This window comes from Otolemur garnettii, unplaced genomic scaffold, assembly GCF_000181295.1.
Source record: "Otolemur garnettii isolate 467f Iridium unplaced genomic scaffold, OtoGar3 scaffold00208, whole genome shotgun sequence".
NCBI lineage: Eukaryota > Metazoa > Chordata > Mammalia > Primates > Galagidae > Otolemur > Otolemur garnettii.
Genome location: NW_003852603.1, coordinates 1914080 through 1940921, shown reverse-complemented (window position 1 = coordinate 1940921; position 26842 = coordinate 1914080). Strand labels below are relative to the sequence as shown.

Below are 26842 nucleotides of genomic sequence, written 5' to 3'. Positions count from 1 at the left end.
CAGAGGGGGCCCAGAACCAGGGCAAGAAGGCCGAGGGGGCCCAGAACCAGGGCAAGAAGGCCGAGGGGGCCCAGAACCAGGGCAAGAAGGCCGAGGGGGCCCAGAATCAGGGCAAGAAGGCCGAGGGGGCCCAGAACCAGGGTAAGAAAACAGAGGGGGCCCAGAACCAGGGCAAGAAGGTGGAAGGGGCCCAGAACCAGGGTAAGAAAGCCGGGGGAGCCCAGAACCAAGGGAAAATGGCAGAGGGGATACAAAATCAGGGAAGAAAGGCAGATGGGGTCCAGAACCAGGGTAAAAAGGCAGAGGGAACCCCAAACCAGGGCAAAAAGGTAGAAGGAGCTCAAAATCAGGGGAAAAAGGCCGAGGGAACCCCAAACCAGGGGAAAAAGGCTGAGGGAACCCCAAACCAGGGCAAAAATGTTGATGGAGCTCAAAACCAGGGTAAGAAGGCAGATGGAACTCCAAACCAGGGGAGAAAGGCAGATGGGGCCCAGAACCAGGGCAAAAAGACAGAGGGAACTCCAAACCAGGGGAAAAAGGGTGAGGGAACCCCAAACCAGGGGAAAAAGGGTGAGGGAACCCCAAACCAGGGCAAAAAGGCTGAGGGAGTCCCAAACCAGGGCAAAAAGGTAGAAGGAGCCCAAAACCAGGGCAAAAAGGCTGAGGGGAACCAAAATCAGGGCAAAAAGGCCGAGGGGGCCCAGAACCAGGGCAAAAAAGGAGAGGGGACCCCCAACCAGGGCAAAAAGGCAGATGCAATTGCTAATCAGGGCACAAAGGCAGAGGGAGTTACAAACCAGGGGAAGAAAGCAGAGGGGGTTCCCAGTCAAGGCAAAAAGGCAGAGGGAACACCAAACCAGGGCAAAAAGGCAGAAGGGTCCCCCAGTCAGGGCAAGAAGGTGGATGTGGCTGCTAATCAGGGTAAAAAGACTGAGTCGGCTGCCATCCAGGGCAAAAATACAGATACGGTCCGGAGCCAGGAGGCACCAAAGCTAGAGGCACCTGCAAAGAAGAAGTCTGGTTCAAAGAAAAAAGGTGAGCCTGGTGAGTAACTGATTTTTTCATGATTAGAGGGAAAAGCTGTCTTTAAGTTACTTATGGATTCCCTTTGGGATTGCCACTGTATTAGTCAGCTATTGCCACAGTAAGGCTGAGTAACAGACATTCCAAAAAAATTAATAGCTCACAATAGCAGTCATTCTTTGCTTTTTCTGGAAGTTGGCAGATCTGGATTGATGTGGCTGGGAGCTCTGCTTCAAGCTGTTTTAACTGGATTGACAAGTTGACTTCTTGCTGCAGGCTGAGCTCAGGTCTGCTCTACATGTGTGCCTTGTGGGGCTTTTCAAGGCAGAGGCTCTTCTTATGGTTACAAAAGTTCATTTCAAGCAGGTCCATTTTAGTCTAGCATCCCACTGGCCAGAGGGATTCGTATGATTGAACCTGAGTCAAGGGGCAAGGAATGCACTGTGTCTTCAGGGGGATGGGCCTACAAGGCAATGTGGGAAAGGATAGGTGGGAAATTGGGAATAGGAATTCCATCTACCACAGAGTCTAGAACACTTTCAGGTCCTGGCAGGTCTATCTTAATGGCTGGCTGGGTTCTGTCAGCCTGTGCTGTGTTCCCCCTCACCCAATGCTTTGGTGTAGCTTTATTCCTTCATCCATGCTCATTGAGTAGAGAATGGTAGAACAGTTTTTTTAAGAAAAATTGCATTCTCCTCCTCACTTTGCCCTCTTCTCTGCCCCAGTCATTTAATGAAGGATTGTGGAGCATGAACATATACACTACATTAAATAGATATTAGATAGTATAGAGCATTGGTCAACTTTTATCTTTTTAGTGCATATTACTCAGAGTTCTCTTTCATGTTCATACTCATTTGATTTCACTTAACCTTTTTTCTTTCCTTTTCTTTGTTTCTTTTTTTTTGAGACTTTGAACAGTTATTATCTGATGGAAATTAATTGCATTTATCTTGGCAAAGGTATCTTGCAGGGTCAGAAATGCTTGGATGTGCGCTGGGTCACACAGGGCCCTGTGCTTTTGCTAGGTCTCCCTGTTTGGTCACTCTGTCTGGCTGCACTGCCTTTTCTCAGATCTCCTGCTCCTCCTGTTGATAGGGCATTTGCTCAGGCAGCAGCACCCTGCCTCACCTCACACTGGGGCTCCAGCCCATTGTGCAGCTGTGGGTTCCTGCTGGGACTCAGGGACTAGCCTGGCTGTCCCCAGCCGGTCAGGTGGCTTTGAAAGGCTTTTGGAAACCCAGACACTCAGCCTCAGCCCTACTTCCAGAGGATGAGGACAGCAGGCTAGGTTTTCTTTAACATGATGTTCCCTTGAGCCAAAACTAGGAAGAGAGCTGACAGCTGGTTGCTGTCTGGTTCTGCACATTAGGCATATCCAGAGCTTCCTGTGTCTTATGGTTGTTCTTACCTCATACGGTTTTTACACATTTGAAATAAGATGTTAAACAGAAATGTGATGATAATATGATATGTAAAAAAGGCAAACTTGTCCTAATTTTCAGATAATAAAGAGCATTGTTAGGAATGAGATCTGTGTGTGACCTCTGTGAACTTGCAATAGCAAGTTGATTTAGGTAATAAAAAGAAAATTTCAGCTTTCCTGGCATCAGCCTAGCTCACAGCAACTTCAGACTCCTCAAGCCTCCTCCTGTACCAGCCTCTTGAGTAGCTGGGACCATAGGCATCTAACATGACACCTGGCTAATTTTTTTTTTTGTCTATTTTTAGCAGAGATGGGGTCTGCCCTTGCTCAGGCTGGTCTGGAACTCCTGAGCTCAAGCAATCCTCCCGCCTCAGCCTCCTCTCAGAGTGTTAGGATTATAGGTGTGAGCCATTACATCAGGCCTTGAACAGATTTTTTAAGTGGCTTTTTGAAGTGGCTTTTGAAGTGGCTTTTGAAGACGTTCTGTCTGTTGTATGATCATATTCCCAACTATTGTAATGACAAGCCCTGAAATCATGTCACACCTAAGAACTTAAATGAGACAAACACTGTATTTCAGTACGGAAAGAAAAATGTTTGGTGGTTCATGATTTGGAAAAGTCTACTTAGACCCCCCAAACCTCCAAGCCCTTCTGTATACAAATTTAAAGTTTCATTTAAATTTAAATGAAATAGATTTAGTTTTAAAATAAATTAATATTGATCAGCACAGATGATGGAAGACGGTCACTTCAAGGTTGCCATGAAAGGAAATCACTAGGATGGTGCCCCCATATAGTCAGCCACGTGGGGCTGCCAGACCAAAACAGAAAGCAGAGGTGGGGGGCAGCATGTGCTGACAGTATGACCCTGGAAGGTGAATTTTGGTACTCTTCAGAGTGCCCAAGAGTCTGGAAACTCGGGGAAAGTGCTTCACTGAGCTTTATTTTTCCTTTTTCAGAATTAGCACTGAGTAATCTCAGTCTAGTTTTCCCTGGTTGGTGTGTAAAGGCATCTTCAGGATCTGGCCTTGGGAATGCAGGTCACTCCCCATCCCTAGACTCTGAGAAGATCCTGGAGTTTTCCTCTCTTACAGTTCTCAAACTTTAGTGTGTAGACAGGTTGCCCGGGGAGCTTGTTAAGATAAAGATTCTGACTCGGGGTTTGAGCTAAGGCCTGAGGTTCTGCATTCCTTTTTTTTTTTTTTTTTTAATTTCAGAATATTATGGGGGTATAAATGTTTTGAATTTACATGAATTGTTTTTGAACAGTTTGAGTTGAAGTTCTACGTATGCCCCTCATGCTGATAGTGTGCATTGTACCCATTAGGTGTTAATTTAATCCCCCCATTGCCCCCTCCCCACTTGCATGCTTTATATTGACTTTTACTACCAAGGGTATTGCTTCATTAGTTCAGTTTTAATAGTGAGTTCCTGTGTGTTTTTCCATCCTTGTGAAATTTCCCTTAGAAGAATAGTCTGCAGGTCCATTAAGGTTGTTACATGTACAAAAGGGATTGGTATTTTTTTATGGCTGAATAGTACTCCATGGTGTATGTATACCACATTTTAGTAATCTACTCGTGGATTGATAGGCACTTGGGTTGGTTTCACAACTTTGTGATTGTGAATTGTGCTACAATACAATACAATACAAAACATACGAGTGCACGTGTTTTTTTGATGAAATGACTTTTTTTTCCTTTAAGTAAATTTCTAGTAGTGAAATTGCTGAACCAAATGGTAGGTCTACTTTTAGTTCTTTGAGATAACTGCATACAACTTTCCATAGAAGTTGTATTAGTTTACATTCCAACCAACAGTGTATAAGAATTCCTTTCTCTTCACATCCACACTAGCATCGGTTGTTTTGAGGACTTTCTGATAAAAGCCATCCTCACTGGAGTTAGGTGATACTTGATTGTGGTTTTGATTTTCATTTCCCTAAAGATTAGAGATATTGAACATTTTTTCATATGATATTGGCCATTCGTCTTCTTTTGAAAAACTTCTGTTCGTGTCTTTTGCCTACTTTGTTACAGGGTGGTTTGATTTTTTTTTTTCTTGCCAATTTGCTTGAGTTCTTTCTAGATTCTGGTTATAATTTCTTCACAGGATGTACAGCCCACTGACGTTTTCTCCCTTTCTGTAGGTTATCTGTTTGCTCTATTGATTGTTCCTTGGCTGTGCAGAAGCTTTCTAATTTAATCAGGTCCCATTTTTTAGCTTTTGTTGTTGCTGTCTTCATAAAGTCTTTGCCCAGGTGATGTTTGTAAGAGTTTTTCCAACATCTTCCTCTAGAATTCTCATTATTTCATGTATTAAAGTCTATTAACCATTGTGAATTAATGTTTTCAAGTGGTGAGAGTTGTGGATCCTGCTTCAGTCTTTTGCATGTGGCTAATCAATATTCCCAGCACCAATTATTGAATAGGGACTTTTTTCCCCAGTATATTTTTTTTCTTTTTTTGAGACAGAGCCTCAAGTTGTTGCTGGTAGAGTGCTGTGCCGTCACAGCTCATAGCAAACCTCCAACTCCTGGGCTTAAGTGATTCACTTGCCTCAACCTCCCAAGTAGCTGGGACTACAGGCACCCGCCACAGTGCCTGGCTATTTTTTGGTTGTAGTTGTCATTGTTGTTTGGCAGGCCTAGGCTGGATTTGAACCCTCCAGCTCTGGTGTATGTGGCTGGTGCCTTAGCCTCTTGAGGTACAAGTGCTGAGCCCAGTGTATGTTATTGTCTACTTTGTCAAAGATCAGATAGCAGTGTGAGGATGGTTTTATGTCTGGATTTTCTGTTTTGGTCCATTGGTCTATGTCTATTTGTGTGCCAATACCCTGGAGTTTTAGTTACTAGTATATGCTTATAGTACAGCTTAAAGTCTGGTAAAGTGATGTCTCCCAATTTGTTCTTACTATGTAAGGTTCCATTATTTGGGGTCTTTTCTGATTGCATATGAAACGTAGAACTACTTTTTAAGATCTGCAAAGTATGATATTGGTATTTTAATGGGGATTGCATTGAATGTGTAAATCACTTTGAGTAATATAAACTTTTTTTTTTAAGACAGAGTCTCACCCTGTCGCTCTCTGTAGAGTGCTTTGGCATCACAGCTCACAGCAACCTCCACCTCTTGGGCTTAAGTGATTCTCTTGCCTCACCCTCCCAAGTAGCTGGGACTACAGGCACTGGCCACAACCCCCCACTATTTTTGATGTTGTTGTTGTAGTGGGCATTGTTGTTCTGGCAGGCCTGGGCTGGGTTCTAACCCGCCAGCCCAGGTGTATGTGACTGGCACCCTAGCCACTGAGCTGTAAGTGCTGAGCCTTAGTATAGACATTTCAACGATTCCACCAATCTGTGAACATGATATGTTTTTCCATCTGTTAGCATCCTCTACTGTTTCTTTTCTCAGTGTCTCATAGTTCTCTCTATAGAGTTCTTCCACCTTCTTTGTTAAATATATTCTAAGGTATTTTATTTTCTTTGATGGTACTATGAAGAGTATTTGATTTGACTCTGAGCTTGACTGTTGTTGGCATATGAAAGCTACTAATTTGTATATGTTGATTTTATATTCTGAGACGTTGCTGTATTCATTTGTCAATTCCAGGAGCCTCTTGGCTAAATCCTTGGGGTTTTCTAGGCATAAGATTATGTTGTCGGCAAATAGCAGTAGTTGGACCTCTTCTGTCCCCGTTTGCATACCCTTGATACCTTTCTCATGTTTGACTTCTCTGGCTAGGACTTCAGCACTATGTTAAATAGTAGAAGTGATAGTCGACATCCTTATCTGGTTCTTGTAAGCTAGAATGCTTTCAGTTTTTGTCTGTTCAATGTGATGCTGGTTGTGGGTTTGCTGTATATGGCTTCTATCAATTTAAGGAATTGATACCCTGTCTATGCCTATTTTGTTAAGCATTCTTATCGTAAAAGGGTGCTGAATTTTGTCAAATTCTTTCTCTGTATTCACTGAGATGATTGATCATATGGTCTTTGTTTTTTGCTTCTGTTTATGTGGTGAATCACAGTAATAGATTTGCAAATGTTGAACCATCCTTGCTTCCCTGGAATGAAGGGAGGGCACTTGGTTGTGGTGGTTTAATTTTTTGATGTGCTGATGAATTTTGATTTGCTAGAATTTGATGAATTTGGTTTGCTAGAATTTTATCCAATAATTTTTGCATCTGTATTCATAAGGGATATTCGTCTGTAGTTTTCTTTTTTGTCGTGTCCTTTCCTGGCTTTGGTATCAAGATGATAGTGGTAGGGCCAGGCGTGGTGGCTCACACTATAATCCTAGCACTCTGGAAGGCTGAGGGGTGTAGATGGCCTGAACTCAGGAGTTCAAGGCCAGCCTGAGCTAGAGCAAAACCCTGTTTTTAAAAATAGCTAGATGTTGTGGTGGGCATCTGTAGTCCCAGGTACGTGGAAGTCAGAGGCTAGAGGATCACTTGTGCCCAGCAGTTTGAGGTTGCTGTGAGCTGTGAAATGACAGCCTCTACTGAGGGTGACTAGGTAAGACTGTCTCAAAAAAGAAAAAAAAAAAAACAAGATGATACAGGCTTTGTAGAACAAGTTGGGGAGGATTCCTTCCTTCTCAATGTTATGAAATAATTTCTGCAGTATAGGTACAAATTCCTCTTTGTAGGTCTAGTAGAATTTGGCTATGAAGCCATCTAGTCCAGGACTTTTTTCATTGGAAGTTTTTTTATTGCTGCCTCAATTTTGTTTCTTGATATTGGTCTGTTTAAGAGTTCTGTTTCTTCCTGATTGTGCCTAGCAGGTTGTATGTTTCCAAGAAGAAGTCCATTTCTTTAGTTTTTTCCAGTTATTTGCATAGAGGTTTTTATATTATTAAGAGATGATGTTTTGTATTTTTGTACAATCAGTATCTTCTTTTTCATTTCTGATTGAGCTTATTAGGGTTGTTTCTTTTCTGGTTTTGTTTAATCTAGCAAGAGGTCTATTTTTTTTATCTTTTCAAAGAACCAACTTTTTATTTCATTAATTATATGTATAGTTATATGTATTAGTTATGCATATAACTAATTTCATTTAGTTCTCTTGTGACCTTAGTTATTTTTTTCTCCTTTTGCTGGGTTTGGGATTGGTTTGCTCTTTCTTTTCTAATTCTTTGGAATAAATCATTAGATTGTTTATTTGTGATCTTTCTGTATTTTTGATGTAAGCATTTAAGGCTATGAATTTTCCTCTCAGAACTGCTTTTGCTGGATCTCACAGATTTTGATAATTTGTCTCCTTTTTGTAATTTAGTTTGAAGAATCTTAAGATTTTCATTTTAATTTCTTCCTTGACCTAATGATTATTTAGCAGTAGGTGGTTTAATTTCTATTTGTGTAAAATTGAGGGGTTTTGTTGGAGTTGATTTCTAATTTTATTCCACTTTGATCAGAGAAGATACATGGTATAATTTCTATTTTTTTGAATTTGTTAAGATCTGTTTTGTGGCCTAAAATATGACCAATCTTGGAGAATGTTCCACGTGCTGACAAAAAGAATGTATATTCAGAAGTTTGGGGGTAGACTGTTCTGTAAATGTCTGTTAAGCCCATTTGCTCTAGAGCAGTGTTTTTCAACCTTTTTTTATCGCACGTGTAGTTAAACTTGTGTGCACACTTACATTGATCAAAAAAAAAGAATATACTTACTGTTCTATGACCTTCTTTTGAAAATAAATTAGTAATCTTTAAAACTTCATGGGACACCAGTGTGCTGCAGCACACTGGTTGAAAATCACTGCTCTGGAGTCTTGTTAAAGTCCCGTGTTTCTTTATTTTCTGCTTGGAGGATTTGTCCAGTTCTGTCAGTGTGGTGTTTAAATCCCCAGCTATTGCAGTATTGCATTGCTGTACATCACTTTGTTTGGATCTAGTAGAGTTTGCTTTATGAATCTGAGTATACCTGTGTTAAATGCATTTATTATTGTCATGTCCTCTTGTTGAATTATTCTCTTTACCATTATGTTATGACCATCTTTGTCTTTCTTTGCTTTTGTTGCTTTGAAGTCTGTGTTATCTGATCTATCATGGCTACACCAGTTTTCTTTTGGTTTTCATTTATGTGGAATATTGTTTTCTGTTCCTCTACCTTGAGTCAGAGAAGGACTCATTCAGTCCTTCTGGGTTAGATATGTTTCCTAGAGACAGCAGATACTTGCCTTGTATTTTTTTATCCATTCAGCCAGCCTGTGTTCTTGAGAGAAGAATTCAATCCATTCACATTTATTGAGAGAACTGGTGAGTGTTCATACTGTTGAGTAGGACTTCACTGCTTTGTTTTACCTCTTGTGCCATTGTGGTATCTGGGCTCTGAGCCACAGTGTTTGGATGGGTTTACACCTGTGGATGTCAACTGTGATAATCAGTGTATAATTTGAATACTTCCAGCAGGATAAGTCTGCTCTTGACAAATTCCCTCAGCCTTTGTTTGTCTGAGAAAATCTTTATTTTTCTCTTACATATGAGAAACTTTGTTTTACAGGATACGGAATTCTAGGCTGGTCATTGTTCTGTTTGAGAAGACTGAGAATGGGGCCCCAGTCCCTTGTGGCTTAGAAGGATGCAGTTAGTCTGAGTTTCCCTTTAAGTTACCTGATGTTTTCGTTTTACAGTTTGTGGGAGTTCTCTTACTTTGGACAGTGATTGCCTCTTGGTGATGAATCTCCCAGGCCTCCATTGAGCACTTCTAGTACCCAAATGTTCAGATTTCTAGCAAGACCTGGGAAATTTTCCTCAAGGATTCCCTCAAATAGATTTTCCAGCCCTCGTGTGTTTTCTTCTTTATCCTTGGGAATTCCTGTGGTTCTTATGTTAGGTCTCTTTACACAATCCCATTAGGCTTCGTTAGTTCCTCATCTCTGTTCTTTCTCTTGACTTTTCTTTCTTTCTTTTTTTTTTTTTTTACAAAAAGGACTTTTATTGAATGTTTGGTGGGTGGGATATAAAACAGACAGACAGAAACTTTACCAACTGACTTGTTTAATTCAGATATGTTGTCTTCTAGCTCTAAGATACTTTTTCTGCCTGATCTACTCTATTTTTAAGGCTAATGTTTTGTATTTCCTTGAATGAATTTTTCATTTCAGTCAGTCAAGCTCTCCTTGATTTTTTTTTTAACCTTTTGACTTCAAACAACATCTATAGGCAGTCAAATAAGATGTTTGTTTGGTGTGAACGATGCCTGTAGGCACATTTGATTTCTGCGCTCTCGGCAGAGTGTTGCCCAGACTAGAGTGCAGTAATGTCATGATAGCTCACTGAAACCTCATAATTCTGGGCTCAAGCAATCCTCCTGCATCACCCTCTTAAGTACCTGGGACTATAGGCATGTGGCATGCACTGTCACTCCCACCTAATTTTTCAATTCTTTGTCTTTTTTTTTGTTTGTTTGTTTTTAACTAGAGATGGAGTCTTGCTCTTCTCAGGCTGGTCTCAAACTTTTGACCTCAAGTGATCCTCCTGCCTTGGTTTCCCAGACTTCTAGGATTTGCAGGCATGAGTCACCACATTTGGCCAATTTTTGTTGTTAGTAATTTTATTTCCTTAGTGAATTTTTCATTTATTTCCTGCATTGTTTCCTTGTGATAGGATTCTTTTTTCTCTTGTATTTTTTTGAGCTTCCTTACAATCTGTATTCAAAATTATGTATCAGTCATTTCAGTGTTCTCATTTTGGTTGGTTTCCATTGGTACATATGAGGTTGGACATTTGTGTTTGTGAACTCATCCTAGAAAAAGTGCTATGCACCTCACTGTCGAATAACACCATCGGCACTGTCCAAGTACTCCCTTTGGCCATCTGATGACCATAGTGATATTCAACTGTGAGTTATGTAGCACTTTTTCTAGGATGAGTTCGTAAACTTAATTGTCTGAACTTATTGTTTTCTTTTGGTGGTGTCCTTTCACTCTGATTTTTCTTGTATCCAGAGATCTTTCACTGATCCTTCTCATTTGGAGTAGCTTTTGCTTCTTATTTTTGGATTTTCTTTTGTTCAGATGATGTTATGCCCAGTTTAATCTCTGATAGAGTGGGTGGTGCTTGTAGATGAGACTCAAACCCTGTATCATTGAGTGAGTAAATGTTGTAAAGGATATGCATGTTGCCCTCCCTTGTCAGAAGGTAGCACTTGCCAGAAGGAATGAGCTGCAATATTGTTTTGGGGTCCTGGGTCCTGCAACTTGTCTTTCAAGAGAAGCTTTTGATTGCCCTATGTGGTAGCTGGGGCCCTAGATCTTCAGATGAGTTCTTAGTCTCTGATTGGGGAGGTGAATATGTCTGGGTGGGGCTGGGTTGGGGGAGCTTAGGCTCCACTGAAGGTGGCAAAGTATCTGTTTCAGCAAGGGTCAAAGGTCTGTTCCCAGCTTCTAGGCATAGTTGCCAGGGTAGGGCTATAATAGCTTCAGCCAATCACAAATCTTCCTTCCTTGCCCCTAAGCAATGTGATTGAGACCTGGGGGTATAGGATTTAGCCTGCAGGCCTATCCCCAGTCCCTGAAGATCAAACACTGACCATGTCAGAGAGAAGCACACTGGTCCTAAATTGCCTGTAGGCTGCCCACGTAGGTTTGATTACCTCCACCTCAGGACCTGCCCCACTCTGATTGAGTTGTAGGTGAGCAGCACCAGGGAGGGCCAGCAGGCTGGTAGCTCAGTCTGAGCACCCTCCATCCGCTGCAGGACCCTGGAGGAGAAGTCTGAGCCCCACTCTCTGGAAGCCTCAGCTTGGTCTGCCGTGATGAGAAGTGACCCCAAGGGCGCTGGCAGCCTGATGCTTTGTCATCAAGAAGCTCCCAGTTCACTTGCAGCAGCAGCTTTTGGGCTCATGTGGGTAAAGGAGGGTACAGTGGCTTAATTGTCTCTCTAGGCAGCTATAGGTGGGAGAGAAAGAGTCTGGAAAGGTCTGAGCCTTTCCTTCTCTGGAAGCCCCTGTGTGAGGGTGCACCAAGGGAGAGGAAAAGCAGAGCTGGGAGCCCTGGCTCAGTCATCTCAGCAGCCTCAAGCAGGGCAGGGGAGGAAAGGGTCTGAATGGGAAGAACCTTGCTCTCTGGCTGACTCTGTCACCTGAAGGCAGCCCACCCAGAGTATCAGGTTCCGGGCTCACACAGATCCCCGGCTATCCCCATGTAGCTACCACAGTTCGGGCCAGAGTTGGGAAATATGTGTGTGGGAATGAGTGAGATGAACATGGAGAGGCCTAAGCCCCCCGGGGAGGTCAGAGGGACACAGTGAGTAGAGAACCAGTATGGCACCTTGTCTCAGGTCTGCAGTGATGAGAAGTGACTCCAAGGGGGCTGGCAGCCTGGTGCTTTGTCCTCAAGAAGCTCCCAGGTCACTGGCAACAGCAGCTTTTGTGTTCATGAGGATAGAGGAGGTCTCTAGCAGCTCAGGGGCCCACTGACTGCCAGAGATGTGGAGGAGAAAGAAACAAACTGCTCCCCGACCCTTCTCACTGGACTCCAGCCTCTCTGGGGATGATCTCTGCCAGTATCTTGTTCCTTCATGTTCTGCTCCGCACCTTTTTTGCATCTAGTATTTGAGAATTCTAATTACTCCCCATTGTCACCAGCATTTGGGATAATTACAGGATAAGAATTTCCTTGACTCAAAATAGCCAACTGTTTTTCTATACATTTCCAAGGTACTATTCTTAACACTGGAAATTAGATTTTTTAAAGGAATCCTTGAGATCCAGAACAGCTTTTGCATTGCTAAAATATGGTCAGTTGAAGCCTGTCTCCCTAGCAGCTTTGGAAGCTTTTCTAACCAGCTCTTAGGACATCCGAGGTATATACTTAAGGTTAGTAAGGACCCGGGAGACATTTTCATTTAACCAACAACCAGTTTTAAAACTTCACATTAAAACAAATAAGAAACATTAGAAAAAGCTACTACTGTGATCATAAAATGTGGATATGGTTAATATGCTGGTGTTATAAATGGACTCTTCTGAAAGGCAGTTTAGTTTTTCTACTTCTGGGGCTCTCCTGTGAGGAAACAGTACAAACTATGGCGCCCACAGTGGTCCCTCAGACCACCCTGAGGTCTTCAGTGCCTTCTGCCTCCACCAGGCGCGGTGCAGCCACTAATAGTGGTGCTGTGAAGATTCCATGGTAGGGTGCACAGACATGGTTGCTGTGACTTTTAATTGAAGGGGTAGGGTACCAATAATAATGGAAGACAGAGATGTTAGTTAAGTGACATTTTAGACATTAAGTCTAAAAAAACAACTTCAGGAGTATAGCACAGTGAGAGCTCTACTTGTTTTTTGTTTTTTTTCCTTCAATGTCATAATATTTTATCCTTCAAAAGTCAAAAAGCAACCCTGAGGAAGGCACTGGGTCTCATAGCTCTGCCAGCACCCTGTGGGGCAAGAAATGCCTACTTGGAAAGAAGTCTAATGAGCTGTTAAAGTAGAAAATTTCCTACTAAAACTCTTATTTGATGACCTTTTGAAGTTATTTTAGGGGCATAAAATCTGGTCTTGATATATTATCTTAATTTATTCATCATTCCACAAAATAAAGCAATAATGACACTTCCTTAATTCCAGATACTAAGATAATCCAGAAAGACACCTGGTGGGCAAGAGCTGGTGAAACGTTGCTCTTATGTGCTGAGCCGCTAGACGTAGCTCAGCACATCAGGCCTCTGCGTGGGGAGTCACGTCAGTGGTTCTGGGGTGACTTGCAGAGAAGGACCCAAGAGGAGCTACAGAAGATAGACCTGAGAGGGTGGGTGAGGGCCATTTTTAACAACCCAGGACTGTTGCTAAGGGAGCACAGGCTGGGTGACCAAGTTCAGACCTCCAGCCACAGGGACCCATTCACCAGTCTCTCTCTCTCTTTTTTTTTTTTAATAAGTGGACCCATGTGGTCCAAATCCTCTGATTGTCAAAGAGCATCAGCTCAAATGGACAGTGGAGGCGTTTATGCACTTGGTGGGAGTTGTTAGCAAATGCACATGATTGGGTGGCAGGGCCTGAAATCCCAGTTGATAAGCACATGTGTTCAATGTATTTTTTTTCTGTAGAACTGAGCTACAGGTTTATCCACAGGAAACCTTTACCTCTTTAATGTATCTAAAGTTCCCTGGTCCCAGGTGAAGAGCCTATCACTGGGACCTGTATCTATAGGAAGGAACATTCAGGATTCTGCCTTTGGACGTTCAGAACTCAGCTTCTGCTGCCGCAATCTCTGTGATAGGGGCAGGAAAATGCCTTTAGTTCATTGCAAAGGGGTCACACTTGGAATGCAGGGAGGGGAGGTAGGCCTGGGCTGTGAGGGTGTTGGGCATAGGTGACATGGAGATAGTATCTGTGCCAGGCTGCATGGGTGGCAACTGAAGTAGAGAATCATGTCCTTTCATTGTGTCCTTTAATGCAGTGGTCAGACTCGAACAACCATCGTCAAACCAAACTAGGCAAGAATGTGTTCACAAGTGACTGTTCCCTTTGAATTGCGTACTGTACTTTTCTGTGGTCTGTGCTGCTGTGTGTCTGATTTGGGTCTTTCATAGCTGGCAGCTGGCAGGCCAGCATGCGTGTATGTGTGCATATATGTCGGTTCCAGGCCGGCATTGGCCTGGCAACCCATTTGGATTTGTCTTATCTGGGTTCTGTCAGAGTCTACTTATTCTCTAGCACAAATGTATTTCTGTTCTTTATAGCCGATGGGCTCCAGGGACATTTTTTTGACTTCTTTGTGGCTGCCATCTTCCTGCCAATAGCAGGGTCGGGGTGGGGAGTAGGGGCCCAAGCCACTGCCAGATGGTGCAGGCAGGCCAGGCAAGGCCCGGCTTCCAGCAGCTCTGCAGTTCCATTTGTAAGGGACAGAGGCCCTGGGGCGACTGAGTGAAGCCATGTGCCTTTCTCCTCACTATCACTCTCCGTGTCCCCATATGCAAACATGAATGTAGGGAAAAGGCCGAGGGAAGCTGGGTGTGTTGCCACAGATGCCCGAGGGCCCTGCTGCTGGCCTCTCTCTGTGGAGAGCCGCTCCAGAGCCCCATGTCAGCAGTGTGCTTCGAAGTATTGGCCACCTTGTATCATGAAGGCCTTTTGTGACTCCGGGAACTGAGTCATTTTCAGCAATATTCCGCCATGTTTCATTTCCTCCACGTTCCACCGGTTGGCCCTAAGCTGTGCTGCCAGGGTGTGGGGGCCCGGATCTGTAAGTTGATGGCCTGAGTTCTCCCCATGGCTGTGGGTAGGTCTCCTGCATCCTGGCAGTTGCAGAGCCAGAGCCTACCCAAGGGTACAGCAAGGGCCCTGCATCCCCATGCCCTCCTGAGCAAGGCGGTGGCAAGAGTTAAAGAGGGAGCACTTGTCACCCAGTCTCAGCCTTACCCAGCAGCAACCTCGAGTGAACTAGGCTCCAGTTAAAAACTGTTTGGAGCCCAGGCTCACTGTGGGGTCTGCAGAATGTACAAGCTATTACTCCCTAAGTCTAGGTCTCTGGTTTATCAGGGCACAAGTCCACACTGTTTGACCCAAACTCACTCCAAGTGCTGGGACAGGACAGCTCTCCTGATGATGTAACACCAAGATGCCAATTAGTACATGATCAGTGCAGCTCAGGACTCAGGGCAGGAGGCCAAACGGCTTAATTTTGCAGGCAAAGACTAAGTGTGAGGCTAAAATAGATTTTTACAAAAACTATCACCACCACATACACAAGCTTCCTGTGCAAGAAACCTGGCTCTTGTAATAGAAAGAGTTCCCTGTTGAAGAATCAACCAGTGAGGTGCCTCAGGTGACAGCAGCCCAGCACCAGGAAGCTTCGTTTCTCGGGAACGTCCACTCTGTGACTCCATCCGTTCCCTCTCCTCCAAACATTCAGAAAAGAACCTGTGCCTTTCATTATATAAGCAAGTATTTTTTCCTTCTTTCATGCCTGGGATTATGATGGGCACCCTCCCCCAACTTTCTAATCACTCCCATGGTAGCACAGCAGACCTACATGAGCAGTGGCTAAGTCAGAAAACAACTGAATGGGCCTCTCATCATGAGCTGTGAAATGTTTTGGGGGAGCAACACAGCACTGTCTACTTAAATTGAAAACAGACCCACTTTTGACTTAGCAGTGACATACCTAAGAATTTATCAAGACACTCAATGTGTATACGTCATTGCAGTATTAATTTTAGCTGCAAAAAAAACAACAGACTACTTAAATGTTATTTAAGTAAATGACAATACATTCATGCTAAGGAATATTATGCAGCTGAATGAGGCAGCTTTGCAGGTACAAAATGGTAAGATGTCACCAATACACTGCTAAGCAGTGAGAACAGTGCACAGTAGAGCCTCTTCACAGGTGCCCACATGACCAGCAGTGTTAATCTGGAATCCCTGGTAGGTAAGTGGGTGGTGATTAGGATGAAGCAGGAAGACTCAATTTTCACCTTCGCTGCTTCTTTACTGTTTGAAATGTGTTTGCTGGAAACACATATTTATAGAATAATTTTTAAAAAGCAAGGCTTAAGAAGGCAGATATTCCCTGTCAAATACAGCCAGAGACAAGTGGTAAAAACCTATCGCTCAGCCCCAATCTGCTCTTATAGGAAAATCAGAGCAGAATTTCAGGAATAGCTCCCCCTCGGGCCTGCCGAAGTATGTCTTGCACCTGCCTCCATCGCTGGGTCTCCCACTAGGCACCTGTCAGTAGGGCCCTGCTGGACTGACCAGGCAATGGGTAAACCCCAAAGACTGAGGAAGCAACCCCAGGCCCTAGAGGACCCCAATTCTCGTGCAAGATTTGCTGCTCAAGTGTAATGTGTGGTGGGTCTCTGTGACTTCCCTAGTAGCATGCCACTGTGACAGGAGGGACAGTGGGCAGCCTGTCCCATCCTATACTCAGCAGCCAGAAAGAGGAGGAGCTGAGTGTGACATCAACACAGGGCTGCACAGACACATCTGTTTTCACAGGGACACCTACAAGATGAACAAGGGGCCACCTCCCTCCAATGGCCCTGTTCAGAGCAGTGTTACGTAGAACTCTGTGTTCCGATGAACGTATTTATATCTCTGCACTGTCTAAAGGTAGCCACTAGCCTTGTATGACCATTGGGAACTTGGAATGTGGCTAGTGTGACTGAGGAACAGAAACTTTAATTTTATTTACTTTTGATTGATTTCAGTGATAATTTAAGTAGCTCGTGTGACTACTGGCTCCCATAATGGATGCTAGACCCCAGCCCTTTGCTGCCCACCATTAAAACCTCCAGGTCCTAAAAGCTTCCCTGCATAAGTCAAGTCTCCTCCACATGTTGGAGAAGCCCCTTTCCCAGACTGCTCCACACCGGTGATCCAGCGCCCACCCCTCAGGGCCTCCCGATCCCTGCAGCTCAGGTCATCAGGCACCTCAACCGCTCACAACAGAGATGGCCAAGTTTCTGGATGCCACAGGCCAGGCAGCCTACCTAGAGTTCTTGCCACAGTTCCCTCAGGCTGGACACCTGCAGGCCCCAGAGAAGCTGGGCTGAGTAGGCCCTGGACAGACAGAGCAGCTCGACCCTGGCTAAGGGGCAAGGAGGCCATGGGGCGGCTGGGGCTGCTTGCACCCTTTCCAAAAGCAGGAGCATGAGGTCTGACTGTGAAATATAACGCACACCCACCTGGTCACACAGTCACAGCCATGAATGACACACATGACCCAAATGAATCCTGGAACTTGTGACCTTTCTGCCTAATGAAAGAAGGTGGTGTGCTTAAGGGGTGGCACTTCTCTCTTGGGCAGTGGACTGGCTGTCAGCGGATGCAGTCCCCTCCCTGAGCCTGCTGATGGCAAGCCAGTTTGACTCTGGGGCCAGAGGCCATCATTTCAAGGCCTAGGAGAGCCCACTTGACTTCTGAGGTAGAAAACACTCAGCAACAGGCATTTAAGAGGCCCTTCCTTGTCAATTTGGCAAACAGACAAGTCTACATGAGAGAAAGAAGCCACCTTTGGAAGGTAGGATTATGGGTGATTTTTAATATCTTTCTTTCACCTTTACACATTTTAAAGTTTTTCTGTAACTTTTTTTTAATGGAGAAGAAACAAAAACTCCATTATTTGTCTCTGAGTCAAATGCACAGGTTGTCATTGTAGCAAAGCTCTCATTCTTCGGGGTGTGTCAGGGCAACCTTGCATGACCACAAGTTTCTTAGCATCCCCTGAGCAACAGAAAGGAGTGCCTTGCTCCTTCCTCGGTGCCTAGGGTCAGGAAAGGAAGAGGCCATTTCTCAGGCCTCCTGGAGGAAGCGGGTGCCCATCTCAGCCCAGGCACACCGGTGTCTAGTGCATGTTCGTGAACTGAGACAAGATGGAAAGTTGAAGGTGCTTCCCACATCCTGGGACCTGGCAGTATCTCCGTTGTAGAGGTCTGTGTGCCCACGTTGAGCCACCATTCTGGCCCTACCAGATTGGGTAGAGATGTACAACAGGAAATGTCACCCAACATCTGGCATCATATTCTAAAATCTCACGGGGTAGGGGTCATAGGTTATGCCGAGTTGGCAAGAGTGTCAAACCTCCCAGGAAGACTTTATTTGTGGTGTCTGCAGCATAGCAGGGCCCTCTGAAACTGAGCTGGCAGGAGGAGCACACCATCGTCCTACCTGCTCAGCCCCTGACTCCCACCCGGGGAGGGTGACGGCCGGTGTCTGTTCAGATGTGTGGTTTATGGAGCTCCTTTCTGTGGCCATCCTACGCACAATTCTACGTGTGGATTTGTATTTTACAAAGGCAGAAACCGGAGCTTAGATGTCCAAAAGTCACATGGCCAGCAGATGGCAGAGCAAGTCTTTACCCTGCCTGGCAGGGCCCGAGCCCTTCTCACCCCAAGAGACACGGAGAAGTGAGCAAGTTTGGTTCTTTTTCTTTTGAACTTAACTCATTTTCTAAGGGTCTAAAGCTCTGAAAGAAACTGTGGGGCTTTTGAGCCTTTATTCACTTTTTGTGTTAAGTTCTTTAAACCCAACTTTTTCTTTTCTTCTTTTTTTTTTTTCTTTTCTTCTTTTTTTAAAGAAGAACAAAAGCATCCCCTAGGGAAGCCAGCCAAGTATCAGTATGAGAAGCTGCTAGATGACAAGTCTTCCAGAAATCTCTGTCAGCCACTGGAGCACACGGTGGGGCTAGGGCTCAAGTCGCTGCCTAGGCAGCTGCGGTCAGAGCCCAGGGTTATAAATTCCCTGTCTTTTTCTGTAGGTATTAGGCAAAATCTTGATGGTCGTTTAAAGCATGTGTTCCTCAGACCAGCTTTTGTGTCTAGAGAACCCAAGAGAGGGCTCTTGCCCCAGAGTTCCTCCAGGAATTGTCTTTCTTTAAAAAATGTTATTATGTGGGTATTCCTCCCCCCAGGTATAAAATTGTTTGTGTTGAAATTTGGGGGAAGAAATGAAAGTTCAAGGAGAAAAACAAAGTCATTCCTTTAGAATATTTTAAAATTCTGCCATACATCATTAAATGCAGATAACTTTTCCTCCAAGCGAGGGAGGGAAAAGGCCTGCTTAAAAGGCCCCCAGTTGGGTCACTCTGACATTATTATACCTAGTTCCGGTGCTTTTATAGCTTCAGATGTGGTTCTTTGTGGCATCAGGGTCAAGTGTGGCCGCTTCCCCTTGGCCTTAGGGGGGCCGACCAGAACCTGGGCAGGGCTGGCCTGAGCCTGGCTGAGAGTTGCTGTTAGCACATCCTGCCTCAGCTGCAGGCGGGTGAGCAGCGAGCGAGCCTCCTGGTGCATTTGTTAGGTGTCAGTTCTTCAAGGGCTTCATGAGGTTATTCTCCCTGTGGGCTCAGGAGGACCCTTCACAGCTGCATTCCAGGAATGTGCAGTTAGGGAGAGGCCAGGAGCAGTGTTGGCCAGAGTCCCTTGTTCCTAGAGATGGTACTCCCTGCCAGCTTAGGGTAGGACTCTGAAGAGGTCTAGTTCCTCTGATGAAGAGAGAGAGAGGCCCTCTGGACTTAGGGTCACTGGGAGTAGAGAGCTTGTCTCTGGTCTCTAAGCCTATGGCTGTGGACGCTGACATGGCTTGTGCAGGGCTGGACTTGAGGAGGTGAGGTGCAGGAAGCCTTTCAAGGGGTGTTTGTCTTCTCACAGCAGAGTCAGTTTGGCTGGGGTGATTGGGGACAGCAGGGCCTGGAAGACAGCCCGCGGTTGAAGTCTGGCTTTCTCCCTGTTGGGGGAGCCATGCTGGCCAGAGCAGCCCCTGTGCAAGACCTAGAGGTGGCAGCTTTCTGGCCTGGGCCCGTCTGTGTCTGAGGGAGAGGCCTTCAGATCTGGTCTGGACCATCCCCAGGAAAATGAGTGTCTTGGCCATTGGAGTTCTCCCCCAGCCCTCCAGACCATGCCCTGTGTCTGATTCCACTGTCAGCTCCCAGGTTTGGCACCTGGGCCTCTCCTACCAGCTCAGCTTCCTAAAGACATGGGCCTGGACCCTGGTCTGCCTGCCTCTAGTCTTGGCCCTCTTGAGTGTCCTGAAATCGTTTTCTCAAACTCAGACCATACTCCTTTCTAGTCACTGCTTGTCCCCTACAGGGTAAAGTCTGGATTCCAGGGGACTGTGAAGACCTGAACATACTCCAGCCTTGCGAATCTGACTCATGAGGGCCCCACAGGCCTCGGCGCTTCCTTGCTGCTCCTCACCTCCCTGTCTGGAAGCCCCTCTCCACCTCCCTGGCCCACAGTGCTTGCCCCAGCATCCCTGCTCTGAATGCTTTCCTGGCATGTCTGCCAGAATTGCTTCCCAGGTCCATTTGTGTCTGCTGCGAGATGGCTTTGTGTGCCTCTCGGCTGCCAGCAGTCTCACTTCTCACTTGTCCTTCCAGGTCCAGAATTTGACAGACTATCGAGTACATAATAGGTGCATACTCTGTGTCTGGGGTGCTGGGCACCTAAGTGACAGCCAGGGCCAGGCGATGATCCCCTCCTGTTAGCCACCAGCTGTGGCCCATTCCACTGCCCTCCCTGTTGGCTGAGTGAGCAGGTGTGAGTAGTGCAGGAGTGTTCCAGGGGCTGAGTCTCCCCTGGGGTTAAGCCCCTCCTCTGGCTGAGACCTGGCCATTGAGGACCCTGGAAATTATGCAGAGAGAAAAGTATCCTAAAAGGACCCCATGGTTGACAGAGAAAGATACTCCTGAATGTTGCATGCCATTTAAGTTTAACTTTAGGAGATTAAGCTTTCCAGAGTGGTCACAGAAGGGAGAGTCATTTTGATATTTGAGGTGTTACATGCATCAGCTGAGCCACTGCCTGCTGCTTGGCTGAGGTCCCTGGAGGCAGAGGGCTCCTCTTACCTAAAGCGCTGCCCTTTGTCATCTTAAGTGAGGTCATTGGCTCCAGGCAGGAGCAAGAGGGTCTCCAGTCTGTGGTGCTCTGTCCCAGCCATCTCATACCAGGTCTTTGAAATCCCATGTGTACTGTCCATTCACAGCACATCTCAAGTCATACTAGCCATGTTGCAGATCCCCAGGAGTCACATGTGGCTGGTGACAGTGCAAGGGCAGACCTTTCTGAGTTGGAAGAGGAAAATGTCTGTGTAGTCACCAGCTAGACACAGGCTAAGGAGCTGCCCTGCGTGGTCTGTGACTCCACTCCAGTGGTGCCTTTCAAACCATTGCTCCCTGTCCTGGAAAGCAATGGCTATACGTGTGCATTTCCAGCCTGAGGGGCAGCAGGGCTGTCTCCAGAGAGGGAGCCTCCCAAGGGTCTGGTTGTACTCCGATTTTTGTAGCATGCATGGGCTTACCATTAAAATTATTTTATATACACATATGTCGTTTAAAAAAAGGCTAAAGAGACATGTGCCCTCAGGACCCAGTTCCATGTCCCCACTCCCCCAAGCTCTGCCTTCTGTGTCAGTGTGGATATTTTTAATCTCCTGAGCTTTGCTGAGGTAAGAAGTTATAAAATAAAGGTGCTCATAGCAACTAGCTCCCCCACGTCCCACGTTCCCCTTAGTAAGGTATCATGCTAACTGCTTTGACTTGTAATGAAAATATTGTGACTAGTAGATGAAAATATTGTGACAAGCCAGAGAATTCCAGGTTGCTATGGAAACTGTCCCCATGCGTGTCTTCCAAGGTGGGCTTGGCAGAGGGTGCCGCTGCAGGCTGGGCTGCTCTCTTTGTCTCAGCTCATTCTTGACCCTGCCATTCAGCTGTGGGGTACATCCCAGCCCCTACAGAAAGAAGTGCCCAGGCATTCAGGTGACATGTCTGGAGTCACTCTCCAGAGTGTAATGAGAGCAAAACTGTAGGCATGGTGGGAGGGGTAGGCAGTTGCACTTTTTCAGAAGTGAAGGTTGGTTGTTGGCACATGGCTCTGTGAATTCAGGCAGTCTGTCACTCACTGGCTGGCAGGTGGACAGGCCCATTCTGGAAGAACCTGGCCTGTCACTGTTTGAGCTTCACCCGGGCAGAGTTAGAGATGGAGAGTTTGAGCCAGGGGTGGGGAAGCAGCTCCCCCGTGCTTTACATGCACTCCCATGGCCACAAGTGCGTGGCTGTGGGCATCCCTGCATGTGGTGGGCTGTGGGTTCGCTGGCCAGTCAGGGCCACAGGGCGTGGTCATGGGCAAGTGGGAGAACCTTGCTGGATAGGGTGAGAACAGGACCAAGGCATTTACTGGAAAAAGAAAGAAGGAAAAGCCTTTGGGAAGAGCACATCTACTTAATTCTGCTCAGGGATATCTTTTTTTTTTTTTGAGATAGACCCTCAAGCTGTCCCCGTGGGTAGAGTGCTATGACATCACAGCTCATAGCAACCTCCAACTTCTGGGCTCAAGTGATTCTCCTGCCTCTGCCTCCCAAGTAGCTGGGACTACAGGTGCCGCCACAACACCCAGCTATTTTTTGTTGCAGCCATCTTTGTTGTTTGGCAGGCCCAGCCTGGATTCGAACCCACCAGCTCAGGTGTATGTGGCTGTTGCCTTAGCCGCTTGAGCCACAGGCACTGAGCTGGGATATCTTGATAAAAAAGGAGCGATACTAACTCTGAGCCCGAGCAAGTTAGAAGGACAGTGCTTGGGCCCATCATTCAGTCACTTTCACAGGGCCCTAAAAGAGCAAGAGAGTGCCCTCCCTGCGTCCAGCTTGTGTCCCGGCTACCCCACAGAGTTCTCCTTGCCATGATGAACTTGGTTGCCTTGTCTGTCGTGTTTTTGCATGACTGTGAGTGTCTGCTCCTTTCCTCTTGCTGCATAGGGCCCACGGATTCTGACAGCCCTCTCTACCTCCCCTACAAGACTCTGGTCTCCACGGTCGGGAGCATGGTGTTCAGTGAGGGAGAGGCCCAGCGGCTCATCGAGCTCCTGTCCGAGAAGGCCGGCATCATTCAGGACACATGGCATAAGGTGGGCCCACCCTCCTGCTGGCCACAGTCTGAGGCCACTGCACTGGCTAGGGCAGTTTTACTTCCCCTCCTTCTCTCCCTCTCAGGGCCAGTGAGCTGTGGTTGTTGCCTGGGTCCTGCCCTCACTCCCAGGATAGGCCCATCAAGCTGGTTACACCTAGCTTACCAAGGTGCAGAGAACATTCTTAAAACACCCTTTGCTGCTCTTTCCAGGAAGAATCCTTTCCATGAAGATCTGGCTGCATAGGTCACCTGCCAATACTGTGGCTTCTGTTAGTCCAACCACGGCCCAGCCACTGAGACAGAAAGGCTGTAGGGCTAGGGGTAGGCATCTGCATTGCAAGGGTCCTGGGGGTGGAACACAGCAGCGGAGGCTCAGCTGGATTGTGGCCAGAGTCGAGTGTGGAAAGGAAGATGTGTGAGGAGACCTTTGCTGAGCCCAGAGCACCGTGACCCCCCTTGCTCTGATGGGCAGGTTCAGGGGCTCACTTCTACCCTTCTGTGCCTCTGGCCAGCAGACTGCCCCCAAGAAGCAATATGTGGCACGTATTTGCTCTTTAACCAGAATTGGAATACTGAGTAATTTTGTTGGAAAAGCCTGGCTGGGGACTCCCCTCCCTGCCATTGCTTGGGGGTGATATGCATCTCGGCCATGATGAGAGCACCTGTTCAGTGAATACTGGTGGGTCTCTTGGCTGTGGGTGGCCAGAGAAGGTCAGGAAGACCATGAGAGAGGTCTGGCTCAGCTTAGGCCATTGTGCCCAAAGTGCACTGCCCCTGGCCTGGCTCCCATATTGCACCAGTGGTCTGCAGGTTGCAGGCCCTGAGTCAGGGGTGGGCTCTAGAAGTGACAGCCAAGTGCCCCTCATAGGGGCCAGACGTGCTCTGCTCTAAACACAGCGCCTGGGTCCACAGCCTTTGGTCTCAGCAGTGCCTGTACACACACGGTCTGGAGGCCCCACAGGCTGAGGGGCTGAGGCAGGACCACCTGAGCCCTTCTTCATCAGGCACTGGGGCTCAGCTCCTGTCTGACTGCTGCAGTGTGGGAGGACAAGCCCAGGGTCTGTCCCTCTCTCCCTTCGGTTAATGAATCTCTGGGCATTTCTAGGCCACTCAGAAGGGTGACCCTGTGGCGATTCTGAAACGCCAGCTGGAAGAAAAGGAAAAGCTTCTGGCCACGGAGCAGGAAGATGCTGCTGCAGCCAAGAGTAGGCTCAGGGAGCTCAACAAGGTATGGCCAAGTGGCATGTGTGCTCAGAGCGGCTCCTCTACTCCCTGTCCTGCGGGGACCCCCCAACCCCATGGTCCACAGCCATTGCTGTCCTTGGATCATTGTGTCCTGGGGCCAGCCCTGGGATGGCTTGGGGCCTTCCCAGCATGGAGCTGATTAGCAAACCAACAAGTGGTGTGACCGAAGGTCTCCTGCTGGTGACTAGCCCCCCATAGCCTGGGTGGCTCTGCAGGGATGGTGGCTTCCTCCTTCATGGCTCTAAGAATTCAGGGAAGTTGAGCAGGGTATTGGGGGCCTCAGTGCGTGGTGGGAATGGACCAGAACTGGCTTTTTCCATGCGATGCACCACCTTTCTAGGGGAAACACTTAGAAGGGAGGATGGGCACATTTGATCCCAGCTCATTTCCTTGGGAATTGTGGCAGAACCTTGTGGGGATGGGACTGAAGAGGTACTTTTTTCTTTTTTTGATGTCAGAGGAGGGGAATCCCTGGCCCTTAGCTTCAGCTGACTGCCCGGCAGGTAGATTTGTCTGAGTTATAGTTGGTGGTGGTTGGTGCTGCTGTGGAATGGGGCTGGGGGCATCATGCAGGATGTGTTGAGACCCACACATGACAGGGGCTAATCCTCCACACCTGCTGAGTTTACAGGCTCCCTCCCTGCTTCTTAGGGTGAGTCCTGGGACCCCAGTCTTCCCAAAGAACAGGAGGGTGAGGGGATCCTGGCCCTGTGTGGCTGGTTGTGCCCAGCAGACCAGAGCTGTCTTTGTCCTGCATGTACTGCGAGCCTGCTCTTACTCTCTGTTGTGGGCAGCAGAAGCAGGGAGATGGCCTAGGCTGAGGAGTGTCTGATGGTATCTTGGCTGCAGCCCTTTGATACCTCTGTCTGCTTATTCAAAAAGAATTAGAAATGAGGCTGGCTGACTTTCTGTCCTAAACTTAGGGTTGTGGCTCTGAGCCAGACAGAAGTTCACCAGGTGGGGCATGGATGGTGACTCTGTAAACATAAGCCCAGGAACAAGAGAGATGACAAGCCCCAGTGGCCTTCTCTAGAGCTCAGTGGTCTTTTATGGACCTTTGTGTTATGTCCACACACATCCTTCACTTGAGCCTGGGTATTGGTTAAATTCAGGGAGCCTGGAGCTGCTTGCCCTGGCTCCTAAGAGGCATGTGACCCTCACTTTCAGGATTACCCTGCTGGGAGTTAGGCGTAGGCCATAGCAAGAATATTTACACCACAAAAATTGGCAAATGCTACAAATTCAAGCCCTCCCACCCCCAGGAGCCCATTGAGCAGTATACCACTGGTTAAGAGCCTATTCTCTGGGGGCTGTTTTTCTCAAACTGAGAAATCCTGTGAACATTTGTTGACTCCCAGAGTCAAGCTCAAGTGAGAGGAAACAGGACAGAGTGTTCACATGTCTGGTTGCTTGAGTGGGGCCCAGGCTGGTTACTTGTGCCTGCCCCCTTTGGTCTAGGAGTGCCATCTGAATAGGTGCACCCTGTGATGGTGACTGTGGCCCCTTTGCTGGATCTTTGGTCACTGAGGGCAGGGGGCAAGGGAGATACAGCCCCTTCAGAAGGAGACCCCCGGTACTGGTCACTTGATTGTCAAGTCCTCCCTCAGCTGTGACCATGTGACACAATTTCCAAAACCCAGACACCCCCACCAGGTCTAAATGCACCTCCAGCTCCCCCTGGTTGGAGCAGTAGAATGCTGCTGGCTATAAGCTGAGGGCAGCCTTTGGCTCTCAGGAAAGGAGTTTAATGGTATGTCCAACCACAGCCCTCCCTCCCCAATGACATGCTCCTGCCTGCAGCCCATGGAGGTCCTCTTGAGTTCTCAAGTGCTGATGTGGTCCTGTGGAGACCCCCTTTAAAAGCTCTGCCCATGCCTCTTGATCTGACCCCTTGCTTGGGGCTGATGCAGTTCACACCACATGGGGCACCACTGAGCCTGGGCACAGCACCTGGAAGGAAGTGCAAACAGGGTCTGAGCTGGGTGCCAGTGATGGTGCCAAGCCTCACGCCCAGCCCAGGCAGAGAGGACTGGACTCCAGAAGCCCCCACCCCTCCTACTGCCACCATGAATAAGAAAATAAATCTGAGGCTGAAACCAATTTACTGGAGTTGCACTGAAGATCGAGGGTCCTAGAACATTGCAAATATGTCTATTATGTCATATAATGGAGAGGCTGTCATAGCCATGAAGGGAGGGAACTGTGTGGCCATCGCTGCAGACAGGCGCTTCAGTATCCAAGCCCAGATGGTGACCACGGACGTCCAGAAGATCTTTTCCATGGGTGACCATTTGTACATCGGTCTGGCAGGCCTCACCACTGATGTCCAGATAGTTGCCCAGTGCCTCAAGTTCTAGCTGAACCTGTATGAGTTAAAGGAAGGTTGGCAGATCAAACCTTACACCCTCATGAATATGGTGGCCAACCTTTTGTATGAGAAAGGGTTTGGTCCCTACTACACTGAGCCAGTCATTGCTGGGTTGGACCTTAAAGCCCTTCATTTGCTCTCTAGACCTCATTGGCTGCCCCATGGTGACTGATGACTTTGTGGTCAGTGGCACCTGTGCTGAACAAATGTACAGGATGTGTGAGTCCCTCTGGGAGCCTAACATGGATCCAGAACACCTGTTTGAAACAGTCTCCCAAGCCACGCTGAATGCCATAGACTGGGTGCAGTGTCAGGCATGGGAGTCAGTGTCCACATCATTGAGAAGCACAAACTCACCATGAGGACACTGAAGGCTCAAATGGACTAACCCTATTCCCAGAGCCCACCCTTTTTTTTTTTTTTT

At 47.0% G+C, this 26842-nt stretch overlaps 1 protein-coding gene and 1 pseudogene across 13 annotated transcripts in view; both read left to right on the top strand.

Annotated features, from left to right (window-relative positions):
- Positions 1–26842, top strand: part of RRBP1 (ribosome binding protein 1) — a 79424-nt gene that overhangs the window by 27207 nt on the left and 25375 nt on the right. For 5 of the 13 annotated variants that reach the window (XM_023507814.1, XM_023507813.1, XM_023507811.1 and 2 more), the window contains exons 3-5: positions 30–1044; positions 22655–22803; positions 23911–24033. In XM_023507814.1, coding sequence (XP_023363582.1) covers positions 30–1044; positions 22655–22803; positions 23911–24033 — 1287 coding nt within the window. Of the gene's footprint in view, positions 1045–22654; positions 22804–23910; positions 24034–26842 lie in introns of all 13 variants that reach the window. The other 8 variants (XM_023507816.1, XM_023507812.1, XM_023507805.1 and 5 more) reach the window with 5 other exon arrangements.
- Positions 25817–26820, top strand: LOC100942145 (annotated as a pseudogene).